We start from the raw sequence: 23245 nt of genomic DNA on the forward strand, positions 1-23245 counted from the left end.
GGAACAGAATAGGGGCCAGGTAAAAACTACTTTCTCTACATGATGTAATTTGTACTTAAGTGGTAGGAAAAGCACTTCAGAGAAAATAGCTGTGTCCAACCTTCTGAGCATTATCATCCTGTTCCCAGGTTTAATCAAACTTTAGTTCCTCTTTGGTATTGCTAAAAAGGGCCCAACCTAGAAAAAGTGACGTCTCTAGACACAGCAGGCATCTTGCTCCCAGTGGCTGGTAGATACAGTGCCATATTTATAACTGAAAAATACAGCTATTATTTTAGGTGGGAGAATTTAAAGTGCTAAAATTTTTTCCATATTATGAACATTTTTGTCGAACATTTTTCTGAACTTAAAATTTTGCCCATTTAAAAAAGAAAATGTTTGGGGCGTGGACAAGATGGCATTAGAGTAAGACATACTCCTCGATCCTCCACCAGCCACGCCCTCCACTTCTGCCAATAACTGCTCCTGGCACCAGAAACGTAGGTCCCTGTGGCCAGAGCTACAAGTTGCACAGCCGCTGGTCTTGATACATCGCTTTCCACCCGCACCATTAACGGCTGGCAAATGGGCAGACTCTCTTCTCCCTCCCCAGGGCTGGTTGGAGGCCACACTGTGAACTTGGGACCCTCACCTGGCCCCAGTTGATCGCCTGGACAAACACCTTCCCCTACATTTATCTAGGTGCCTGGCGCCCCCCCTGACTCTGAGATTGCTGCACCAACCCCAGTGGGTTACCCCGGCTGGGGGTGCTGGGGAAGGTGTCGCCACTGTGCCCTAGAGAGAACCTCGTTCACCCGGTGGGGGGGCACGTGGATACTAGGGCATTCTCTGGGGCCCCTGGCACCAGGAGCACAGCCAGTAAAGGGAGCAAGTGGTCCGTGAGGGGATTCTATGGTTCCACTGCCATGACTGGTGTCAACTCTAAACTCCTTTCTGCCCCGCCTGCACCCATGCCGAAGTATAAGCACCCAAATGAGCTACTTCTTAGCAAGGAGCTGTGCCCTATCCCTAGCCCTCCCAAACTCACACTGGGATGGCCCAAGTGGACATCTCCCGCCGAGAAGCCTGCTAGGCGTTGTAACTAAGAAATCTGTGTGAGGCGGCGACGGCCAGAGACCCCATCACCCCTCGACCACAGGACATGGCAGGGGTGAAAGGCAAGCTTGACCAATCAGTGCGGGATATGCTCACTTTCTCCAGACCTGCTTTCTCCAAGGACCCGGCCTGGTCTACGCAAGCAGACTCGGAAGAGGCACCTGACTCAGAACAGGCCCTGGTGACCCAGGCCTTTCTGGCTTCCCTGTTCAACTCTCTTAAGACGGAGATACAGGCCCCCAAGATAGACCTCTGTCAGGACCTGCGGGAGGTGAGACAGGATCTGTCCTCAATGGGTTAGTGAGTCTCCTCCCTTGAAAACAACAAATCGGCCAGAAGCAAAGAATTGGAAATGCTGCGTCAGGAGATAATCTGCCTTCATAAGCACCACAAAAACCTCTTGGCCCAGGTGGAGGACCTTGAACAGATTCCGCCATAATAATGTTCATCTCGGGGGGGGGGGGATCCCCATGGGCTCCGAGGGTTCTCATATCCAGGCATATGTACAGGCCTCTTTCGCTCGTCCTGTGCTGGGCTGGGCTGAGGACACTGAACTAAGTTCCCAACTCCAAGTCAACGGACACCCTGGCCAGCGTGCTTGACTTTCCAGCCATGGAAGGCATACTAAGAAAACCCAGCAACCGGTCCACTTCAGCAGACATTAATTTGGACTCTTCCAAGACATTTTGCTTCTCAACCTCCAGCGCCACAGAGACTTCAAGCCTGGTACTGAGTTTCTTTGTGCCAAAGAGGTGACCGATGGATGGGGACACCCCTGAAGACTGGTCTTCTGCTGGGAGGGGTACCTTTTTCAACCAAAGACACTGAGGGAGGCTTACCACATTCTTGACCTGCCAGAAGATTCTCCTCCCTGTTCCGTGCCGGACTTCCCCGGGGCTGCCCTGCGCGACCACTGCAATACCAAAAATCTGGCAAGCACAAGAAGTACCCATGCCCCAGTCCAAATGAGTGTGCTCAGGAGCTCCAAGCGGTTCTGACAAGTTGGCATCAGGTACTGGCAAGTCTAACTTGTGGCGTTGGTCCTATCTGCAATCTGTGCCTACCCCAAATGAAACATACCAAGGTTTTGTCGTCCTGGCCTGTGGTGGTGGAGGGTTCAACAGACTCCATGGTGAGCGTACCTTGCCCGTCCGACCGTTTCATGCCTAACGTGTGATCCTCCTTTGTCAATTAATTTAATTTTATTGTTTTAATGGAAATCTTGTTGGGGACTTGTTTTTACTTGTCTTTACTCCCCTACACCACATGACCTATTAATACCGCTAAGCTAGCTCGGGGCTCAAGTCTCTTGTCTTCAACTCAGCCTTGTATTCCCCCAAGCCACAGCCATAACATCAAACACCCCCACACCCCTCCTCAGGGAACAGACTACAGCCCTCCAACCTATCCCAATTCCGAGGGCCCTGGAAGCTCCTCCTCGCATGGAGGGGTTGGAGGCACTTCTGCGCCAGATCTTCTTCCAGAGGGGCCCCCGGCATGGAGACCGCCCTAATTTTGAGGTGTCTGCAGCATCACAAAAATCATCTGTGATAGGGAAATACTGGGCCTCCTCACCCTCCCTGTAATAGTCGTCAAATTCCTCCATGACCAACGTGGTCCTGAAGAAATGGAGGACAAGAGGTGAGTATCAGGTAAGCAAGGTGGCCACCCACCGGGTCAGAGGGCTGATAGTAATGGGTGGGAGTTAAATGTTAACAAGGGTGGAAAGGGGATGGGGCCAGCCACTGAGGTACAGCAGTAACAGGCTCTCAGTAATAGACTAATAGGAGACACTGCTCCACAGAAACATGTAAACGCACTTATTGTTACACAGGCTTTGAGAAACAGAAGAATGCCTGGGAAGGATTTTACAACAGGCTACTGAACCTGCAGGTCTTAATGCACGAGGGGTGATCAAAAACACCAGGCAGCTGGGGAGCCCAACGACGTGGACAAAGGTGCTTGGCAAAGCCTGAAACTTACGCCACCTCTGTTTCGCGCCCGCCAAGCAAAGAGCGCCTGAAGACAGACGCAGAGGCGCCAGCCCTCTGGTGGCCGGAGGACTGCCGCGCCCTCAAAGCCGGCAAATGAAACTGACGAATACGGCCGCGTAGGAGGGGATAACCGTCCCCGCTGAAGAAGTAGAAGCTTCACAGGCCAATAAAAACACACAGTACCGATAAATGACTTAGAATGAAGAAAGGTGCCAAATAAACAAGGCCACATGCAATCCCCAAACCCCTGAGGAAGAGAGGCACTTAATTGACACCGAGGATGCAGCAGCGAAGAAAGAGGAAGCGCTGCAGGACTCGTTGTCAGTTATGGAATCAGGAGACTCCTGATTAGCTAGAGTCTCTATGTTCTGGAATGTGTTGCTTTTCTGAAGACTCATGGGATATGAAGTTTTCGGTGTTGTTTCTGTTCAATTCGAAAATGACTGCTGGTGTAATAAACGAGGAAAGAAAAGCCTAATCATCTCCTCTATATCCTGACATAGAATGGATGTATTTTCAAAATATATTTGAAGCTGATATTCGAGTGATAAATCATGTGGCGTTGGAGATACCTTTTACAAATATTATATTGGTGCCGAAGACATTGCAGCCATGGCCTGTTATATATTACCCATGTAGAGACATTCTAGATTGACAAATCCTTTTTTTTTTCTTTCTAGACATTACTGCTGCCAACCATGCTTGATGCACTGATGTAGGCACTGGTAGTAATATTGCATATGGTGACTACTAATGAAATCTTGACTGATTAGGTTACTGTTACAACACTAATACGATTGATAGCTCTCGATGAGTTTCATTGAACATAAGAAGCTCTCATTACAGAAAAGGTAGGGGACCCCTGGCCTACCCTTACTGCTTGAAATGGCAGCTCTTCTATGTGCCGCAAACCCCATACTCGACACCTCCTCCGTTGCCCTAGTTTCCTGGAACATACATACATAAAAAAAACCTCCAAAAGCCCCCCAGTCAGGGCAACTCAATTTCTTTTGAGGCCCGCGACATTCCAGGATAATATCCTCAATTTGGTAGCTAAATTTTGTCTTGCTGGAGTGCCAGCATAGATTTCATTATTGGGTAGTGGTTCTTCCCTGGTGTAATCATTAGGGCGCTTCCCCATCTCTGATAGGAGCTCCCTCCAGAGTCACCCTGTTAACATAAGGATTTGGTGTGTCTGATGTTCCTAGTAGTTTGGGTTGGGCATGGGGATCAAGGAAACTGGGAAGTGCACTCGTGGAGTCATCACTAGGGTTCAACCTCGTAGCCCTTGACCCTTCCTTTGTAGGTACCTTATCCCAATCATTTGGAGTCTTTTCTACTTGCACCTTCGCATATTCCCTCCCTGCCCTGGATATAATGGCCATACTGGGTTGTGTGCTGTACAGTAGATTCCTCTCCAGTTGGTCCCTTTGGTGGGTGGGCGCCTAATCAGACTTTTTTTTATTGTAAGTCAATCTACTTCTTCCAAGGCCCCAAATCTATTTGCCACTGGTAGGTTAAATAACAATGGTTCTGTAGTAGGGGATCTCTGTGTATAGTCGTAATCTAGTGAATAGTTCCTCCCATGTGCGTGGACCCCGGAGCAATCAAAAATAATCTCTTAAGCTGTCTTCATTGCAGTCCTGCATAGACACTTAAGAGAAAATTAAAGACAATAATGCAGCCTGTTCCTACAAGGCTACACTGTCCAGTACTTCAACTAGAAATGCCAAGGATATAACACCAATAACACATTTAACACAATCTGTCAAGTTTCTCCCATAGAGAAACTTTCCTCCCCTCACCAAATCCTTGGAATGATAGAGAGGAAGGTAAGGACAGACAAGCCTCCATAGGCTGGCATTATGTGTCTTGAAAAGGGATACCGTGCCTTTAAGGAACTCTCTGGAGACCCTCGGTATCCCAGCATGCTCAGCCCCTTCCTTTTACTTTCAGTTCTTTTTTCCGGCTCCTGCTAGCAGGACCCTGGAGCATTGAGCTCTCCCTTTTTGGGTGTTTTGTTAACTTTTTGGCACTTTTAAAGCGTTAGTGTGTTCACTCGATGTATTTTTGCCTCTTCTTCACTTTTCTGGTAATTTTGGCCACTCTTTTATCAAATATGCCTGCCTTATTTGAGAAATGTCCAGAGTGTGCCAGGAAGAAGGCAAGATCTGATCCACACAGGGTCTGTATCCTGTGTCTCCCTTCTTCTCATGTTCCTGGGACTTGTGAGATCTGCCTGCAGTTTTCCAGTAGGACCCTGAAGGACAGAGAGAAGATCAGGCTCCAAGGACTGGAGCAAAGCAGACAGCAAGGTCAAGGTGGGTCTGGACAGGAAGGAGCTTCTTCATCTGCCCGTGCTGAGGCCTCTGGGGGGCTCCCCAGTAAGAAGAAGGCCAGAGGAATGACCACGGTCTGCTCCCCGTCTCACCAGGGCTGTGGGTCGAAGCGACGTCAACGGTCGACTTCAAGGGGATTGACGTCGAGACCTCCGACGAGGTCGATGTCGAGAACTGCTTCGTCATCGAGTCATCATCGACGTCGAGAGGGTTCGAGAAGGCGCCGGCGGTCGACGTCGAGGCGTCACCGTCGTTCACCATCAAGGTCGACTCGACGTTCGGCGTCGAGAAGGAAATCGTCGACGTCGAGAAGGAGATCATCATCATCGATGTCGAGGAGGCGTTCATCGTCGTCGAGACGGCGTTCCTCGACGTCGAGACTGCGTTCCTCGACGTCGAGACTGCGTTCCTCGACGTCGAGACGGCGTTCCTCGACGTCGAGACGGCGTTCGTCGACGTCGAAAAGGTGCTCAGCGTCGAGGAGGAGAGCATCGCCCTCCAGGAGGCGTTCCAAAGCCAGGACTGTGTCTTCGGTCACCACAAGTCCACGGTCGCGGCAGCGCCGTCGCTCGGCTGCCAGGGGTACGGCCTCTAGGTCCCCCCCCCTTCAGGGCAGGCAAAGAAAAGGAAGAGAGGGGACAATCAGTACACCGTACTACCGTTTGGACTGAAGTCTGCACCCAGGACTTTTTCGAAATGCATGGCTGTGGTAGCAGCGCACCTGAGAAAGAACAAGGTGTTTGTCTACCCGTACCTGGACGATTGGTTGATCAAAGCCTCCACCTTCCAGGAAGCGCAATTGCACTTCAACAGGACGGCCGTCCTGTTGAACCGTCTGGGGTTGCACATAAATCTGTCCAAGTCTGTCCCGATTCCTGTACAGTGCCTGCAGTACTTGGGAGCCTCCATCAATACGCTGTCGGCAAGCATGTCTCCTTCGGAGGAGAGACGCTTATCCAAGAAAGGCTCAGGCTCTCATAGCTGCTCCATCTACAACAGTGAGGACAGTGTCTTCTCTACTGGGATCGATGGCCTCTTGTATTTTCCTCACTCCGCACGCGCGTCTACACATGAAGCCGCTACAGGAATGTTTGGAGGACCAGTGGGACCAGAGGAAAGGGTGTTGGGACGACCGGATTCAGTTGTCTCTTCACGCCCAACAATCCCTGAGATGGTGGTGCTCAGCAGAGAATCTCCTCAGAGGGGTTCCTTTCCACAAGGACATCCCAACTCAGACTATCGTGACGGATGCGTCTCTCCTGGGCTGGGGAGCGCATTCAGACCATCTACAGATCCTGGGAACGTGGTCTCCGACAGAGTCCACGTATCACATCAATTTCCTGGAACTCAGAGCTGTTCACTTGGCACTGAAGGCCTTTCATCCGTCCTTCCAGACCAACTCCTTGCTTGTGACAATACGACCACGATGTATTACCTCAACAAGCAGGGGGGCTCGAGATCGCGCCCATTGTCAAAGGAAGCGCAGGCGATCTGGCACTGGCTGCTAGCCAGAGGACTGACGATAACGGCAACTCATCTGCCAGGTGAGCAGAATGTTCAGGCGGACGCCCTCAGCAGGTTGCTTTACGAAAACCACGAGTGGGTCATAAACGACGAGGTGCTCGACGACATCTTCGCCATGTGGGGCACTCCAGAGGTGGATCTATTCGCCACCGCAGAAAACAGCAAATGCCGCGACTTCTCCTCGAGGTATTACCAGCCGCGGACTCTGGGGAACGCGTTATGGATCAGCTGGTCAAACGGCTTTCTGTACGCTTTTCCACCCATTCCCCTGATTCCAGCTGTGCTCATCAAGCTGGCCCGATCCCGGGCGCGGATGATCATCATTGTGCCGGAATGGCCCAGACAGTGGTGGTTCACGGACCTGCTTCACCGGTCGATCCTACCTCATCGGCGGCTGCCGTGTTGGCCGGACCTTCTCACGAAGTTCGGGGGGCAGATAGTGCACCCCAACCTCTCATCGTTGAGTTTGGCGGTATGGCTCCTGATATAGTGCAATATGGCCACTTGAATCTTCCTGAGGATTGCATGGACATATTGAAGGAGGCTAAGAGGCCATCTACTAGGACCTCTTATGCTTACAAATGGAAGAGATTCTGCATCTGGTGCATGTCTAAGAACTATGATCCGACGACCTGCAAGGAGGATGTTATCCTTAAATACCTTCTGCATCTAGCTCAGTCTGGCCTTAATTTTCATTCCATTAAGGTTCATCTAGCTGCATTGACTGCTTACAGAAAATGCCCTTCACGAACATCCTTCTTCCAGATTCCTGTGAAGGATTTTTTGGAAGGGTTGAAGAAGGTGTTCCCTCCTGTTCAGCTTCCTACGCCTTCATGGGAACTGAATGTGGTGCTGTCCAGGCTGGTGAAGGAACCTTTCGAGCCTATTCGTAAGGCTTCACTGCAGCACCTGTCTTGGAAGGCGGCGTTCCTTGTGGCCATTACATCGGCCCGCAGATTGAGTGAAATTCAGGCATTGTGTTGCCAGGAACCTTATACTGTATTTCATGCTGCTAAGGTTGTTATGCGCACTCACCCTAAGTTCCTTCCCAAGGTGATTTCTGATTTTCATGTTAATCAGACTATAACTTTACCAAAATTTTTCCAGAATCCTTCCACTCCAGCGGAATGGTCTCTTCGTTCCCTGGATGTCAGAAGGGTGTTGAAATTCCATCTGGATAAGACCAAGGATATTCGTAGATCCGACCAGCTGTTTATCAACTATGGGTCGGTTAGGACTGGTCTGGCTACTTCGAAACAGTCCATCTCTAGGTGGATTGTGTCATGTATTGTGTCATGTGTCCAGCTCTGTTATCAGAAAGCGAATAAGACCTTAGGGGGTAAGCCTAAGGCTCATTCAACCAGGGGCAAAGCAGGTACAACAGCTTTGCTTCGAAATGTTCCCATTGCAGAGATCTGCAGGGCGGCCACTTGGAAGTCGGTCCACAACTTTGCTAAGCACTACTGTCTGGACTCGGATGCCAGAGCAGATACTCAGGTTGGGCAGGCTTCGCTGCGGAATCTGTTCGCACAATAGTGGTGTTGTCTTTATTTCTCCACCACCTGATTGTTTTTGGATGGGCTTGCCATTCTATTCACTAGATTATGACTATACACAGAGATCCCCTACTACAGAAGGAGTAGTTTCTTACCTGTAACTCCAGTTGTGGAGTAGATGTATCTCTGTTATAGTCAAAAGCGCCCGCCCTCCTCCCCGGTGGAGAAAATGGTACTGTGATGTATGCTACAAGCCTTGCTTTATGCACCTTCAAAAATAACAAAGTAAAAGGAAGGGGCTGAGCATGCTGGGATACCGAGGGTCTCCAGAGAGTTCCTTAAAGGCACGGTATCCCTTTTCCAGACACATAATGGCAGCCTATGGAGGCTTGTCTGTCCTTACCTTCCTCTCTATCATTCCAAGGATTTGGTGAGCGGAGGAAAGTTTCTCTATGGGTGAAACTTGACAGATTGTGTTAAATGTGTTATTGGTGTTATATCCTTGGCATTTCTAGTTGAAGTACTGGACAGTGTAGCCTTGTAGGTACAGGCTGCATTATTGTCTTTAATTTTCTCTTAAGTGTCTATGCAGGACTGCAATGAAGACAGCTTAAGAGATTATTTTTGATTGATCTAGGGTCCACGCACATGGGCGGGACTATTCACTAGATTAGGACTATAACAGATATACCCCTACTAAAGAACTGACGTTACAGGTAAGAAACTACTCCTCTCTGTTGTTGGTGCCTCTGATCCAATTGGGATTGGTTGAAGTACCGCTCATCCTGCACTAAACCTTTCTCTACCCTGATTTGGGCCATTGGGCTTGATGGATAAAAATAGGTGAGTGGGAGGGGTCTAATCATCATGTGTAAATCTTGAACATAACAAGTCAAACGCAAAAGATGCTGCACAATCATGGGATTAAAAAAAATAATTACTATAAAATACCCAGGCTCATCTTTAGGTTTGGTAGCCACCCAACTAACCCTACGAGTTACGATAATTTCACCTGCTTTCTCATAGGGAAATTGGCGATGTCTGGCTAGCCAGAACAAAAATTAGTTTTTTAGTTCTAGCTGGGTTTCCCTTTGCCCCGCTCTAGTTTTAGGTACCCCTGCAAATACAATAACGTACAGGGATGATGCTAGAGGGAGATTTATCATCAGCAAATCATCCTCTGGGATCACGCCCCTAAAAAATTTACCATAGCCAACCCCATCCCCTTTGGTCTGGGTCCCGTTGTTGTCCATGCGTCCTTCATGGTGACCTTGGCTAGTGGTGCCGATTCCCCCTGTATTACTTCACAGTTTGTTCTGGCTTGAACCAGGACCCCTGGTTGTACCTTTGGCCTTTCAGTGGCGATTACACCGACAGTCTGACATAAAGACACAATTCCTCTAGCTCTGACCAAGACTGCCCTTTCATCGTCTTTTCCATCCCTCTTATCATAGATATTGACCATCTTTTCCAGGCTGGCTACCAGAGGGGCAAACTCGTCCCTCACAATGGTTCTGATCTGATCCTTTAAGTCCTCCATCAGAGAAGTCACCCAAGGCGGAGAGGACAAACCCACTTGTGAGCTACATCCATTGTCCAGGACATGATCGATCAGTGGCGCCGACCTTATTGGTGTCCCATTGTTAGACTTTTTACCCCTACCCTTGTCGTATGTTTGGGCTTGGTGATCTTTGGTGGACCTTTACTCTTGATTCCCTTCTGCATGTGTGGTCTGGGTATAGCTATCATTTTTGTGCCAGCAGCTTGTAGGGGCAATGTGGGAGTACTTTCCAGGGCGGTTCTAACTATGGGTGTGGACGGGCTGAGCCGGTTAGGGAACATCGTAAAATTGGGCTCAAGGACAGGCGTCTTTCTGTGAGTTCTATCTCGGTAGCCACCACACCTATAGCTCGCTGTAGCATCTGATCGAAGTTTGTTGTAAGGATAGGAACAGTATATGGGGCTGCGCTCGCTGTTTATCACGATTAGGTTGCTTCCCCATTCTTGCTCTTCAGCTGCAAAGGAATTAATAGGGCCCTTCTCCTATGGGGACCACCATAAAAGACAGACCTCAAGGGATAGAATGCAAAGTAACAATTCAATAAGAGATTAAAATAAAATGGCCACTTACTGTTCGACGTTGTTGACTTTTCACATGGATACTGCCAAGTAAAGATCTTGTTATGGACTTGGGTGTGTTAGTGAACGACTGTCAAGTAGAATGAGTACGTAGACTTAGCATTGTTGTATAGAACTAGTATATTGAAAAATAAAAGGACCTGCAAATAGCAAGACCAGGGCTGTGGCCAGCCCAGCATCTTCCGGACTCCCACTGGCTAAGACGGGCCCGTCTTCGCCCGGGTGCATGCGGAAGCCCCTGGCCGGTAATATAGGCGCCTCCTAGCTCGGAATGGCAGCTGCGACGTCACTGGCCCATGGTGGTGCTTGGGCGTGTGGTCCTGCCCCTCCTCCTTCTACTAAACCTACGTCCTGTGCAGTGGGAGCCCCTGGCCAGTAATATATGCGCCTCCTAGCTCGGAATGGAAGCTATGGCGTCACTGGCCTCTGGTGGTGCTGGGGCGTGTGGTCCTGCCCCCCCTCCTGCTCCTAAACGGGCGTTCCGCGCAGTGAGAGCCCTTGGCCGTTAATATAGGCACCTCCTGGCGCGGAATGCCAGCTGCGGCGTCACTGGCCCCTGGTGGGCCTGGGTATGTGGTCCTGCCCCTCCTCCTGCTGCTAAACGGGTGTCCTTTGTAATCATTCGGTTTAAAATCAGTGAAGCTGGTTGTAGTGGGGTGTCTGGTAAGAATGTGCGAGTTGTTTATCCTTCAGTAGCTCACAATGATTTTCACTGATAAGAAGTAGTTCACTACAGAAAAGGTTGGCAACCCCTGCTCTAAAGAAAGGGGAAGACTCAACATATGCAGGTAATCAGTTTCAGCAAGTTGTTTCAGTAGAACAAGCAAATTTGAAACGTTCGCAAAAGGACAAAGAAAATCTGAATGGAATTATATACGTTCATGTACAGCAGTCTTACTGTGCTCTTAAGAAATACCAATATTTATGTTGTGAAAAACTTTCCAGTAACATGTACACCATATTCATACATGTCCTAAATGTGACTGTGTGAAAGGTATCCCAATAATGTTCAATTGGCACACATTTAGAGAGTAGAGCCAATAGACATTCTTTCCTTGAGGCTACAGTTTAATAGCCCTGTACCTCTGAACATAAATTACATTGCCGCCACCAGCAGTCTTGTCATAGACTTGGGATGGGGACTGGGCAAGTACCTTTGCTCACACTGGTTGGAGGTCCACTTTTGGCGACTCTGTCACCAGAACAGGGCTTTGTTGACAAATGATACAGTAAAACTGTGGCACCCCTCCACTGTACTTTCATAGTGGCATATATAATCTCTAATTGTTAATCTAGATATTTGAGTAGATATTGAGGTTCAGGTTCTGTCAACGTCTAAACTCTATCACAAATCCCCAGGGGCGCACATGCCCGGGGTGGGTAGAGAGGTCCTCGATCACGAGGTTAGAAAGGACACGTCCTCCCTCTTTTATACACTTTAAACAAACAAAATGTCCTTTCCGTTGTATCTTTGTTATAATCCTCCACATGGTGGGCACACAAACATGGACAACAAACTATTGTGTTACTGAGAGCATCGAGAAGTTCTAGAGAGAGTCACCACTATACATATAGGAATCTCACACCCAGCCTTAGTTTGTTGTCCATGTTTGTCTGCCCACCACGTGGAGGATTATAACAAAGGAACAATGGGAATGATATATATATTTTTTTAACATGTAAACTCTACTGCAGGGCAGCTTTTCTCCTGGGAGGAGATCTATGCGGCAATGAAATGATCCTGGTGTTTTTTGGGTAGTTTAAGGTGTTCTGTTCTTTGGACCAAGGCACAATGCAGAGGTATTTCCACCTTTGGAGCCTCTTGGCAGCAGGTAGTAGTGCAGAATGGCGAGTCCAAGGTTACAGTGCAGTGTACCCAATCCATTTCTGGATTATGGTGTCCTACCCATAGTACTCCCAAAATTACCCCAAAGGTGGGACTGTCTATTAGCTCAAAGACAAGCCCATTATCACTAAGGTTAGAGCCTCTGTCTGAAAACAAACTAGTCCAGAAGACTGCATGGTGAAACATTTGTAAAATCTATTACGCCTTTTCAAACAAAAAGGTGAGCACAAGCTGCAGCTTGCTATTACCAACAACATGTAATATGGTACAAGACATTTGTTAATTCATAAGTGTTGGGAGGAATGTTATGAGTCATGGTATATTGTGATAGACAAGAGAGGTGAGCTGTGGCAGGAATCTGGACAGTGCTTTTTCAGTGCTTCCAACGTAAAAATATCTCGGACTACACTTTTCTCATTTTTTGCAGCTTTTTAAATTCATATTGCCTAGACAGCAAGTAGATATATATATTTTTTTGCTATGTACTACAGTGCAGTATTGTAACAGTTTAATTCAGAAGAAAATGCAGCGGACCTTCTCAGGAGGGTGTTTGTTTGCAGTAGAAAGGCTAGACTTTTCAGCCTCTTTCATAAGTATGGATTTAAAGTGTTCAGAGTCCCTTGTTGCAGCAGGGAATTATTCCAATGTTTATAACTTCAAGAAAAGATTCATGTGATGCAGAACCAGGGCTACAATTAAGTAACCATCTCTTACTGTTCAGTGCCGCACTCACACCTGATTGGGTCACCGTTCACCTGATTAGCGCACCTGTCAAACCCAATCATTGGTACAATACCAAATATTTATTAAAAATAAAACTTGACATTTGGCCCACCCTCTATGCAGGCTAGCATTCAAATCTTTTCTTTTGAGGCTTACTTTGTAAGACTCTTTAAAGACTGAGTGGTTCTCAACTTCTCTTACGTTTAAACCTAATATGCTTTGAGACTTTCCTGTTAACCAGATATTTTTGCCTTACGTTTTTTCCACAGGCCTTTCAGTCTTGCTGTGAAAGCATTTCCTAGTTAGAGCATGAAGAAGGCACTTTGTTACTCTTTTGACGGAGCCATGGACTTGTGTTTCTCAAGAAGAATGCCAAAGTAATAGTGATAGCTTTGCACATAAGCCTTCTACTGCAAGAGATCTGCTGAAGGAGGTGTGATGAACTTCACTCGCTTTCCCTAAACTTTACTATGTGAAGGATGATATCGGAGGAGTTGGAAGTGAGACAGTTGATGCTGAGCAATTTATTTGCCAAATAAGACCCTCCCCACCTTACTAAGTAATGTATGTAAAGGGTCTGGTGCTGTGTACATAAGTTGCCAACCTATAACTCTAGTGATAATGCAACCTCTGTAGGAGGTTTAAGTTTCATCAACTCTTTGGCTGAACTGGAAAGAGGCCAAGTGTTGGAAGTAATTAACTACATTGGATGAATTTTTATACTAATCGTTTATTATGAGACACTGGATTCTAATCAAGATTACAGATATTTTAAAGTTGTGTGTTTGTATAAGTACCAGAACTGGTGAATAGTGTTCACAGGTAAATAAATGCATAGCTTTGTTACACAGAGCTGTAGTTGTTGACGATTGTCACTAATAATGTGACTGAGGGAGTTGCAGATGTGACATGTCCCTTCCTTTTCAGATACATGCTTAATCTCCACAATAATATTTCCAGAGTAAACAGGAGTTTTTTGGGTGTTGTTGACCCCTTTCCTTATGATTTTGTTTGAGGACTTATTAAACTGTAAGAAGCTTGAGTTGATCATGAGGAAAACTGAATGAGAACAACTGATTTCTCAGTCCCTGCTTATTAAATTATAATTTCATACCTTTCAAACAAGAAATCTTACTACTAGCACTTAAATGTTTCACACGAGGTATAGTGAGGAATACTTGTTACTACATGATTCAACTCAGTCCTTAAAAAATATGGTACAGTGGTTCTTCTGAATACTTCTCTTGACATTGTGCTTTAGGATTAGGAATTGGCATCTGTTGATGTATTATTTGATGGCATTTGAACCCATTTGTAGGTGAAGCCTACCAAACAGCAGTTGGGAAAGATCTGTTGTGATTTAGCTTTGTCATTCTCATTTGCTTGCTTCTTATTCTATGGCTTGCCTTCCTCTTATGTTTTTCTCATCCCTATAGCATAGCCTTCTTATGATTCTTTTGAGTGGCTGACCTGTATCTTTCACCGCTCACGTTTTAGGAACTCCTTTCTTCTTTTTCATTTAGCTCTGCATGAGTTTGTTTGCTAGTTCTCTTCCTCCCATGCTGCTTCACCCCTCACATACCCTCCTTCCTCCAACACTGCCCCACCCTTTCCATTTGTCTGTAAACGCTGGGGTATTGCTGACCAGCAAACTTTAAGTGTTTTTTGTTGGTTCTCCTGCATTTCACATATTGCGTAAAAGCACAAGCCTTGGCACCCAAATGTTTTCCTGTCATTGGGTGAGGGGCTATATCTGCTGCACTCAATAGATGACGTCGGAGGCAGAAAGTGTATTTAACATAACACTTTTTCAGGGAGGCCTATAAATCTGTTTCCTGGTCTAGGGCATTGAAGCAAATGATTGAATTCCATGGAAAGTAAATTAGAATTTGGACATCATTTGCCTTTATATTCTGCCACTTTCTTATTCTTTTTAGATTCCGTTCCCAGTTTCTTCAGTAAAAGTTATTTTACAAATATGCAAACCATTTCGTTTATAAAAATTGTAAACACTGAATTTAATTTGCAGTTTTCAGCTAGCATAAGATATTTTTGTTTTTCCTCCTGTATTTTAAAATGGATTTTCTTTTACTGTTTCTTAAAACAATGATTTATAGGCAAACATTGGCAATGCCAACAGGTCAACATTCACATTATAAAGGTGAGATTAATTGGCTTTGTAGGTGCTTGTTTTTTTTCTATCTGATCTGTCATTCCCTAGAACTTACTAACGTATTTTAGCTTGCATGTCGTGGCCAATAAAAAAAGTATGTGCCAATTATCTATTACTTTTAAAAGCGTTATAGCTCGTCATGTAGTCAATGGGAATTCTGGTTGGAATTGGTTCTGCAGGTAAGTATAATTTCTTTTTTCAAACAAATGAGTACTGTTTGAGGATTTGCAAGCGTCTTCCCTCAAACTGATAGTAACATCCTTAGTAACATTTTCTGATGAAGATTATGGTCACGATATCTCTTTTGCCTTTCAGAAATCTGGTGAGCGGACAGATGGACATTCCAATAACCCTCCTCCCCTGGTCATCCAGTGCTTTGCCTGCCCAAGTTGTTTCCTCCTCTTTAATATCCGCGACGAGTGTCTGAAGCATATGTCTGCCGATAATCACTTTGTACACCGATTTAAATTAAAGGGTACGTTCTAAATTCTGTAATGTCCTCTGCCTTTCTCTGTATGTAACGTAGCAACAGGTAGTGAACAAAAATCGCTCCTGAATCGTGGTAAAAAAGTGGGTCCGTGAAAGTTTTATGAACATGTGATACATGAATGCTGGCATTTGTGCAATATTTGATACAACACAATCTGAGCATAACTTGGACTCTCATGCAGGACGCCACCTCTTTCCACATATGAGACAGCTCACCGTTCATATCTTCCAACCATACATACAGCTCTTGCATCTAGTAAGGCAGCGATCTGTACAAATACCTTTGATAGTGATAATACGGTTCTTAATATTGATTTCAGAGTTGCAGTTTTTGAGGTTTACGTAGACTTAATCATTTTCAGTTACATTTATTTGTATTTGTGCTGTACTCCAGCGAGAGGAAGCTACCAGGTTTGTTTTGTTGATTGAGAAGGAATTGGTCGATAGTGTATATGCTTGAGATTTGTGTCTTAATGAGTAATTCCTCTTCCCACTTGCATTAACTCAGCCCTTGCTCTTAACAAAAGAGCATTTAGAGTCCACTGTAAGTAGAATGAGCAATAAAAGATCCCATCTTCTCTGCTGCAAGTTTAACAGGATTTTGCTTACCAATATTTAGAGAAGTAACCAATTCTACTTTAAACCAAAAGAGATCATTGTTCTTTTAACATTAATTATAAATTGGATTTTTAATTGGACATTCATAGCTTCTAGAACCTTTGTTTTTGAGTTAGCAGATTTTTGTGTATAAGCAATTCTTTCCTAGTTCATATTCGGGTGAGGGGATGGTCCATCTTAAATATTTCTTCATTTAAATTAAAAATGTAGATACTTGTAAGAACTTCATGTTTGATTTCTAGATCGTTCAGTTTTGAAGACAGCGTTTTCCCTGCTATATTTCCTCTACCATGTCCTTGCATTTTATCCAAGCCTGATTCGTCGGTTGTGTACATCATTAATACAATTTCACCAGGATTATCACTGCAGGCTTCATGATGGATATATTTTGCAACCTTTACTTTTATTTTCAAGAAAAAACACTGCCTACTAGTATCACAGCCAGGCTGTTAAAGAAGCAAGTATGTGGGATCCCCACAGAGCAAGCCGATAAAACGGGAGATCATGCCCAGGAAAATAAATAATGCAGCTCGGGATGTCTGTGCGAACTAAGGCCCAGTAGGGATAACAATTCACTGCAGATAGTAAGTCGGACAGAGTCAGGCCTTAAGCTTCCGGGCTCGACCAGTCCATGGGGAGAAGAGCCGTAGTAAGGGCGTGGAAAACCAGCTGTATCAATCATACAAGAATATCAACACCAAGAAAAACATGAGTTGGGTCAATAGGGGTAAATGACAGATATTATAATTTCAAATGTCTTCAATATGTGATCAGCACCGAAGAGTGGCACTGCCTGAGTGCTGTATCAGTCCATGTGTTTTCTACGCTCTGAGAGTAGGCTAAAGGGGGGGGTTCCTTGACTTACATGGTTCACCTAATGTAAAGAATAACAATGAAGAGTATGTGTGTGCAGGAACTAACATGGAGTCAGATGTGGTAGAGCACTCAAGTTGTACATATTAAAAAGGTAATAATGTCCTGTAGAGGTATTTTCACTAGGGGTTAAAAATGTGAGGTCGCCGGTACCGAACGTTCTTCAGCAGAACCATGGTGTGTGTTTGCACACCAGTCGGAAGCAATCACCCAGAAATGCATGGTTTGGTTGGTACGACCTTTATCACGCTTTGGATGAGCAGGGCAGGGTGGACGGCGTTTTGATAAGCTGGGTGGACAGCGTCCACCCTGGAAAATAACTAGGGGACGCCTTCCACTGGCGTGGTAACCTGACTCGTGCCCTGTTAGCATACTATGACTCCTGATGTCAGCATAGGAAAATGCAAACTTAGGACCAATATAGAGTACTGACCTGGGTTCGAATGAGAACCTGTATAGCTATTTCAATTACAGAGTATGTTCAGAGTACAGAGAGTGTTGGCAGCACAGGTGCTCTTTTTATTGCCTTGAAATACCACTGTTAAGGTGTGCTAGAGGGACCACAAATATTGTATCTTGTTTGAAAGGAAGGTTCACCCTCATAGATATGCCTGGGCTGAGTCTAGAGCTATTATCATGTATGCAGCAAAGTAATTCTTATTTTTTTTAACAGTTCTTTTTTATTAAAACCAGCATCAATAACAGACACAGTACAGAAGCATCTTTTCACAGTGAATAAAACACCTTCGGGGGTACAGGAAACAGGAATAGATACATGTCAGAAACCTTACGGGGATGGGGTACATCAAAAACAGCGTCTCTGGGTGGCACACAGATCTCACCTCTATAATTATTCCAAGGTCCCCATATTGAAGCCCACTTTTGATGGCGGCCTCTGGCCATGAAAATGTCTTTTCCTGGAACATACACCAGCCCAAGTTATTTTTCCAGATCTCAAGGGTGGGAGGCTGTTCCGATCCCCACTGCTGGGCAATATTCCTTTTTGCTATCATGAAGCTTAATGTGGCCCATTGTGTCTGTGCAGAGTTAAGATCAGTAGGTTCCCATATGTTAAGGAGGCATCTCCTCGCCTCTGGTAGCAAGGAGACCCCTAAGACCTCGTGTATAATGTCGTGAACCTTACGCCAGTATTCAGTAATATATCGACACTCCCAAATGATATGGAAGACCGTACCCACTAGACCACACTTCCGTCTACACAATCCGGTATCAGATAAACCCATCTGTACAAGGCGGGGTCCCGTAACATAGACTCTGTGTAGTATTTTTAACTGAACGAGCTGCAGACGTGCAGGAATAGCAACCACTCTAGGAGAGGACACGGCCGACTGCCAGTCCTCGTCATCCAGTTCTATTCCTTCTTGCACCCACTTATCCCTCAACTCCCCGAGGAGCTCCACCCTGTGATTAATTAGTTTCTTATAGATCAGGGAGATCGTTTTTTCGGGGAGGTGGCCATCTAAAATCCTATCTTCGAGCGGCGAGGCGTCCGGGAGGTCTGCGTCCACCGGCAGGGCCGCCTGTAGGGAGTGTCGAATTTGCGCATAGTGAAAGTACTCAGCTTTTTTCAGCTCGAATTCAGCCTGCATTTCCTCAAATGATTTAATCCTCCCCTTGCCCCAAATGTCTTTAATTGTGGAGATCCCTATCAGGTCCCACTTATCAAACCCTCTCATCTTCCAAAGCTTACCCAGCCGCTCAGAATCAAAGAGGGGGTAGCTAGCGTCAGTTTGTCCCTCCATCCTAATGAACTCGTGACATCATGCCAGATCCGAACGGCATGCTTTTTCGGCCCTGTCAAGTCCAACTTCGTTGGCTTAGAGTACAGAGCCCTATTGTACCTGCCTCCAGGGAGTAGCAATTTATCTATTGCTTAGCCGGGATCTCCGACTGGACCATATGTTCCATGATTGATCGCGGCGAGCTGGGAAGCCCAATAGTACCGTTTAATGTCTGGGAGGGCAATGCCACCATCATACCAAGGGAGTGTCAACTTAGCAAGAGCAATACGGGGCCTACCCTCCCATAAAAGACTACACTGCAACCCTTCCACCTCACGGAAATAACTGGCAGGAACTACATCTGGGTATTCTGAAGGGCATTAAGGAAAAGTGGCATAGCCATCATTGTAAAGAGAGCCGCTCGCCCCAACAAAGAGAGTGGAAGCTTCTTCCAGTTAGCGATGTCATTCCTAAGCCTCTGCAACTGGGGAATGAGATTCTTAGCATACCTGACTGCTGGGTCAAGAGAAATGTAAATCCCCAAATACTTGAACCCTTCCACATTAATTTGAATGGGACAATTTCGCGGAGGGACCGGAGGCTCTCCCTTAAGGACAAACAGCAGAGATTTTCCCCAGTTAATGGCGAGCCCAGAGTTCTTGCCAAACGAGGCCAGGACGTCTCAAACGACAATGAGGGACCTTCGGGGAGAGGTCAAATAAAGCAAAATATCATCTGCATACAAGGAGATTCGGTCCTCCCAATCGGGGGACAACCGAATGCCCCGGATAGATGGCTCCCAGCGCAACCAAGCCCCTAGAGGTTCCAGGGCCAGTGAGAAAAGAAGGGGAGAAAGAGGGCAGCCCTGCCGAGTGCCGCGTCTAAGACAAAAGGACGCCGAGACCCGATTATTAACAACTATTTGAGCGAGTGGCTCAGTGTACAGTAAGCGCACCCAGCCAATAAATTCGGTGCCAAAGCCTAATTTAGTCAGGACCTCCCACAAATAGGACCATTCTACAGTATCAAAAGCCATGGTTGCATCAAGTGAAGCGATTACGGCTGGTTTCTGCAGAATGTGGGCCGTGGCTATCACGCCATGAAACCTGCGTAAATTCAGGGCCGTGTTTCTATGGGGAAGTGGAGAAGTGTGGCTCACTGGTTAGAGGAGGCAGACCCTGAAGCAGAGGTCAGACCCGGGACCAGGGTTCAATTCCCGATGCGGCAGGGTCTTGAGCCCAAATATCCACGGACTCGATAATTCTCGTTTCGGTGCCTACTCGAATCATGGGTTCACACTCTCCAGCTCTGGGCATTAGCCAGCTTAATCTCCACTACGGCCCCCCCTGCGGCGGGATGCCTGGCTTTCACCTTGGGGGAAGCCAGGACGGGTTCCCAAGGCAAACGCCGAGATGCCTACGGGTAATCGAGCGCTATATAAGAACGCATAATAATAATAATAATAATAACAAAGCCCGATTGATCCGGATGGATCAGCCCGCTGACCACTTTCACCAGCCTATTTGAAAGTAGCTTGGCCAAAATTTTGGGTTCAGCATTCAATAAAGAAATAGGCCTTTAAGAGGCACAGTTCGTTTTGGGTTTATCCACCTTATGAATCACCACAGTTGAAGCAATTCTCTGATCACTGAGCAAGATCTCTTTTTCCCGGGCCTCAACAAACATACATTTAAGGTAGGGAGCCAGCTTATCGGGTCTGAGCTTGTAGAGTTCAATTGGGAGTCCATTGGGTCCCAGCGCCTTACCCGAGTTCAAGGAGCGAATAGCTTGGGCTATTTCGTCGGCTGTGAAGGCACTATCCATAAAGTCGCAGTCTTCACTGGACAGACAAGGGAACTGTATATTGCGGAGCAGCAAATGAGAGTCCTCTTCCGGTCGATCTGAGACCGAGGTATAAACAGTTTCAAAGTATGTCGCAAAAATGTCGACGATACTCTGTGGATCCGTAAGCAACGCTCCCTCCTCTGTAACAAGTTGTGGGACGACACGTCAGCCCAGTCCTTTTTGTCCAACCAAGCAATAAGTTTACCTGCCTTGTCACCGAGATCGTAAAGCCTGCCCTGTTGCTCCCTTCCAAGGACCCTGGCATTATCAGTGACCAATGATTTATACTCCTATTGCTTAAGGCTCAAAAGACGTAATTTAGCCTGCGTTACTTCCTGCTCCAGTTCCCCCTCCAGACGTCCAATCTCAGTCTCTGCCTCAACAACCTCTCTATTCCTTTCCTTTTTCGTTCCAGCTAACAGTGACAGAGCCTAACCCCTAATAACCGTTTTATAAGCTTCCCAGAGAGACATGGAGGAGGACACCGATCCTTCACTATTCATAAAATATTCATCTAGAGCCTTGAGAAGATCCATGGGAAGTTTGGAGTTACGTAAATACCAGGGGTTAATGGGGGCTACCCTACCTGCTGTTCCCGAAGTGAAACAAAGCCGGAACCAAAGCGGGGAATGATCAGAGATACCCCATGCGAGATGAGCAGCCTCCATGACATAAGACACCTGAGCCGCCGGAACCAAACAATAATCCGGGCGGGAGAGGCTGCCATGGGCACCGGAGTGAAATGTATATTGCTTCTGATCAGGCTGGAGCAACCTCCAACCGTCCACCAAACCCATTGCGTCAATGAAGTTGGGTAGCCATCGCATGGCGCGCCCCGTGTCCTGTGGGGGGTATCTATCCATAGCTCCAGAAACCACTGCGTTGAAGTCACACCCCAGGATCAAGAGCCCAACCGGCAGTTCGAGCAGAAGCTTTCCCAAATCAGCGAACGAACTGGACTGCATATCCGGAGGGACAAAGACAGACAAGAGGGTAAGAACATACCCTTCCCATCGACCTGTGATGCCAACATATCTGCCCCTATCATTTTTCCACGCGGAGTCTATCACAAAGGGGAGTGCCTTCCGAGTCAGGATGCCCGCCCCCCTGGAGCCAGATGTGAATCCCGCATGGGCCACCAACTTGTACCCCATTCTGTGCATCGCCTTACACGAAGTACCGACTAAATGTGTTTCTTGAAGCAAAACCACATCCGGCGCCTGGCGTTTAAGATACTGAAGGACCACGCTACGTTTGATTTTGTCCCCCAACCCATTCACATTCCAACTCAAAACCTTGAATTACCTACCCCCCATCATCATGTATGAAAAGGAAGTGACAATCCTCTGTCTGCTGCATGCTAATCAAGTACAATATGCTGATGCCGTCAACAATCCACCCAACTGGTGAAACAAACTTCCCTCCCCATCTCCCCCCCACCCCGCTGCCCTGCCCAGTAGGCTTAGAACTGCCCATTAAAAAAACGCAGAGTGCCTGTCGCCCAAAACATTCAAAAGAAAGAAAAAAAACCCTGGAAGAGGATCCCGCTCCACCACCCCCGCCCCGAACCCCAAATACAACCAACCCCCCCTGGGCCCCTAATCACTGCAACCAAACTTCCGGTGGGCCCCGCATCAGCTCACAATCCCCAGTAACTCACAAGTCTTCACTACACTGAACGAATTAAAGGCAGTCTCATTCGCGTTCCAACGCTGCCTCCTCACTTGTCCGGTCCGGCTACACCGCTCCATCGCGAGGGAGAGTGTCAAGCCAATCAGCTGCAACATCCAGATTATCAAAGAACCATACCTTCCCACGTACCTCTACACTCAACCGAGCGGGAAACATCATTGCATATTTCAAACCCCTGTCTCTCAGTTTCTTTTTAACTGCCAGAAAGTTACAACGCTGTTTCTGTACCGCCTGCGTAAAATCCGGGGAAAAGGATAGGGTGGCGTTCTCAAACTGGACAGGTCCTCCAACATTTGCAGGATAGCGTCTCTGTCCCTAAAATTTAAGACTCTGGCAATCATAGGGCGGGGAGGGGCCCCAGGCCTCGGCTTACCCCCGGGATCCCTATGTGCGCTTTCAACGGTGGAAAGGTTACTGAGGCCTTTAGGTGGGAGATGTTTAAGAACAAAATCCTCCACAAATAAATCGGGGGCGGGTCCCTCTGACCTCTCGGGCACACCCAGGATACGGATGTTGTTTCGCCGGGCCCTGCTTTCATACACATCCAGCTTGCGTTCCGCCAGTTCATGTGAAGATTTAAGCACCTGCACATCCCGCTGAAGCTGGGCCACATTATCCACCAGGCTGGCCGTCTTGATGTCCAATGATTTCACTTTT

General features: G+C 46.9%; 1 protein-coding gene across 4 annotated transcripts in view; it reads left to right on the plus strand.

Annotated features, from left to right (window-relative positions):
- The window catches only part of ZNF451 (zinc finger protein 451), a 776596-nt gene that overhangs the window by 281591 nt on the left and 471760 nt on the right, over positions 1 to 23245 (plus strand). For all 4 annotated transcript variants that reach the window (XM_078647977.1, XM_078647979.1, XM_078647978.1 and 1 more), the window contains exon 7: positions 15645 to 15804. In XM_078647977.1, the coding sequence (XP_078504103.1) occupies positions 15645 to 15804 (160 nt within the window). The remainder of the gene's footprint in view (positions 1 to 15644; positions 15805 to 23245) is intronic.

This window comes from Lissotriton helveticus, chromosome 6, assembly GCF_964261635.1.
Source record: "Lissotriton helveticus chromosome 6, aLisHel1.1, whole genome shotgun sequence".
NCBI lineage: Eukaryota > Metazoa > Chordata > Amphibia > Caudata > Salamandridae > Lissotriton > Lissotriton helveticus.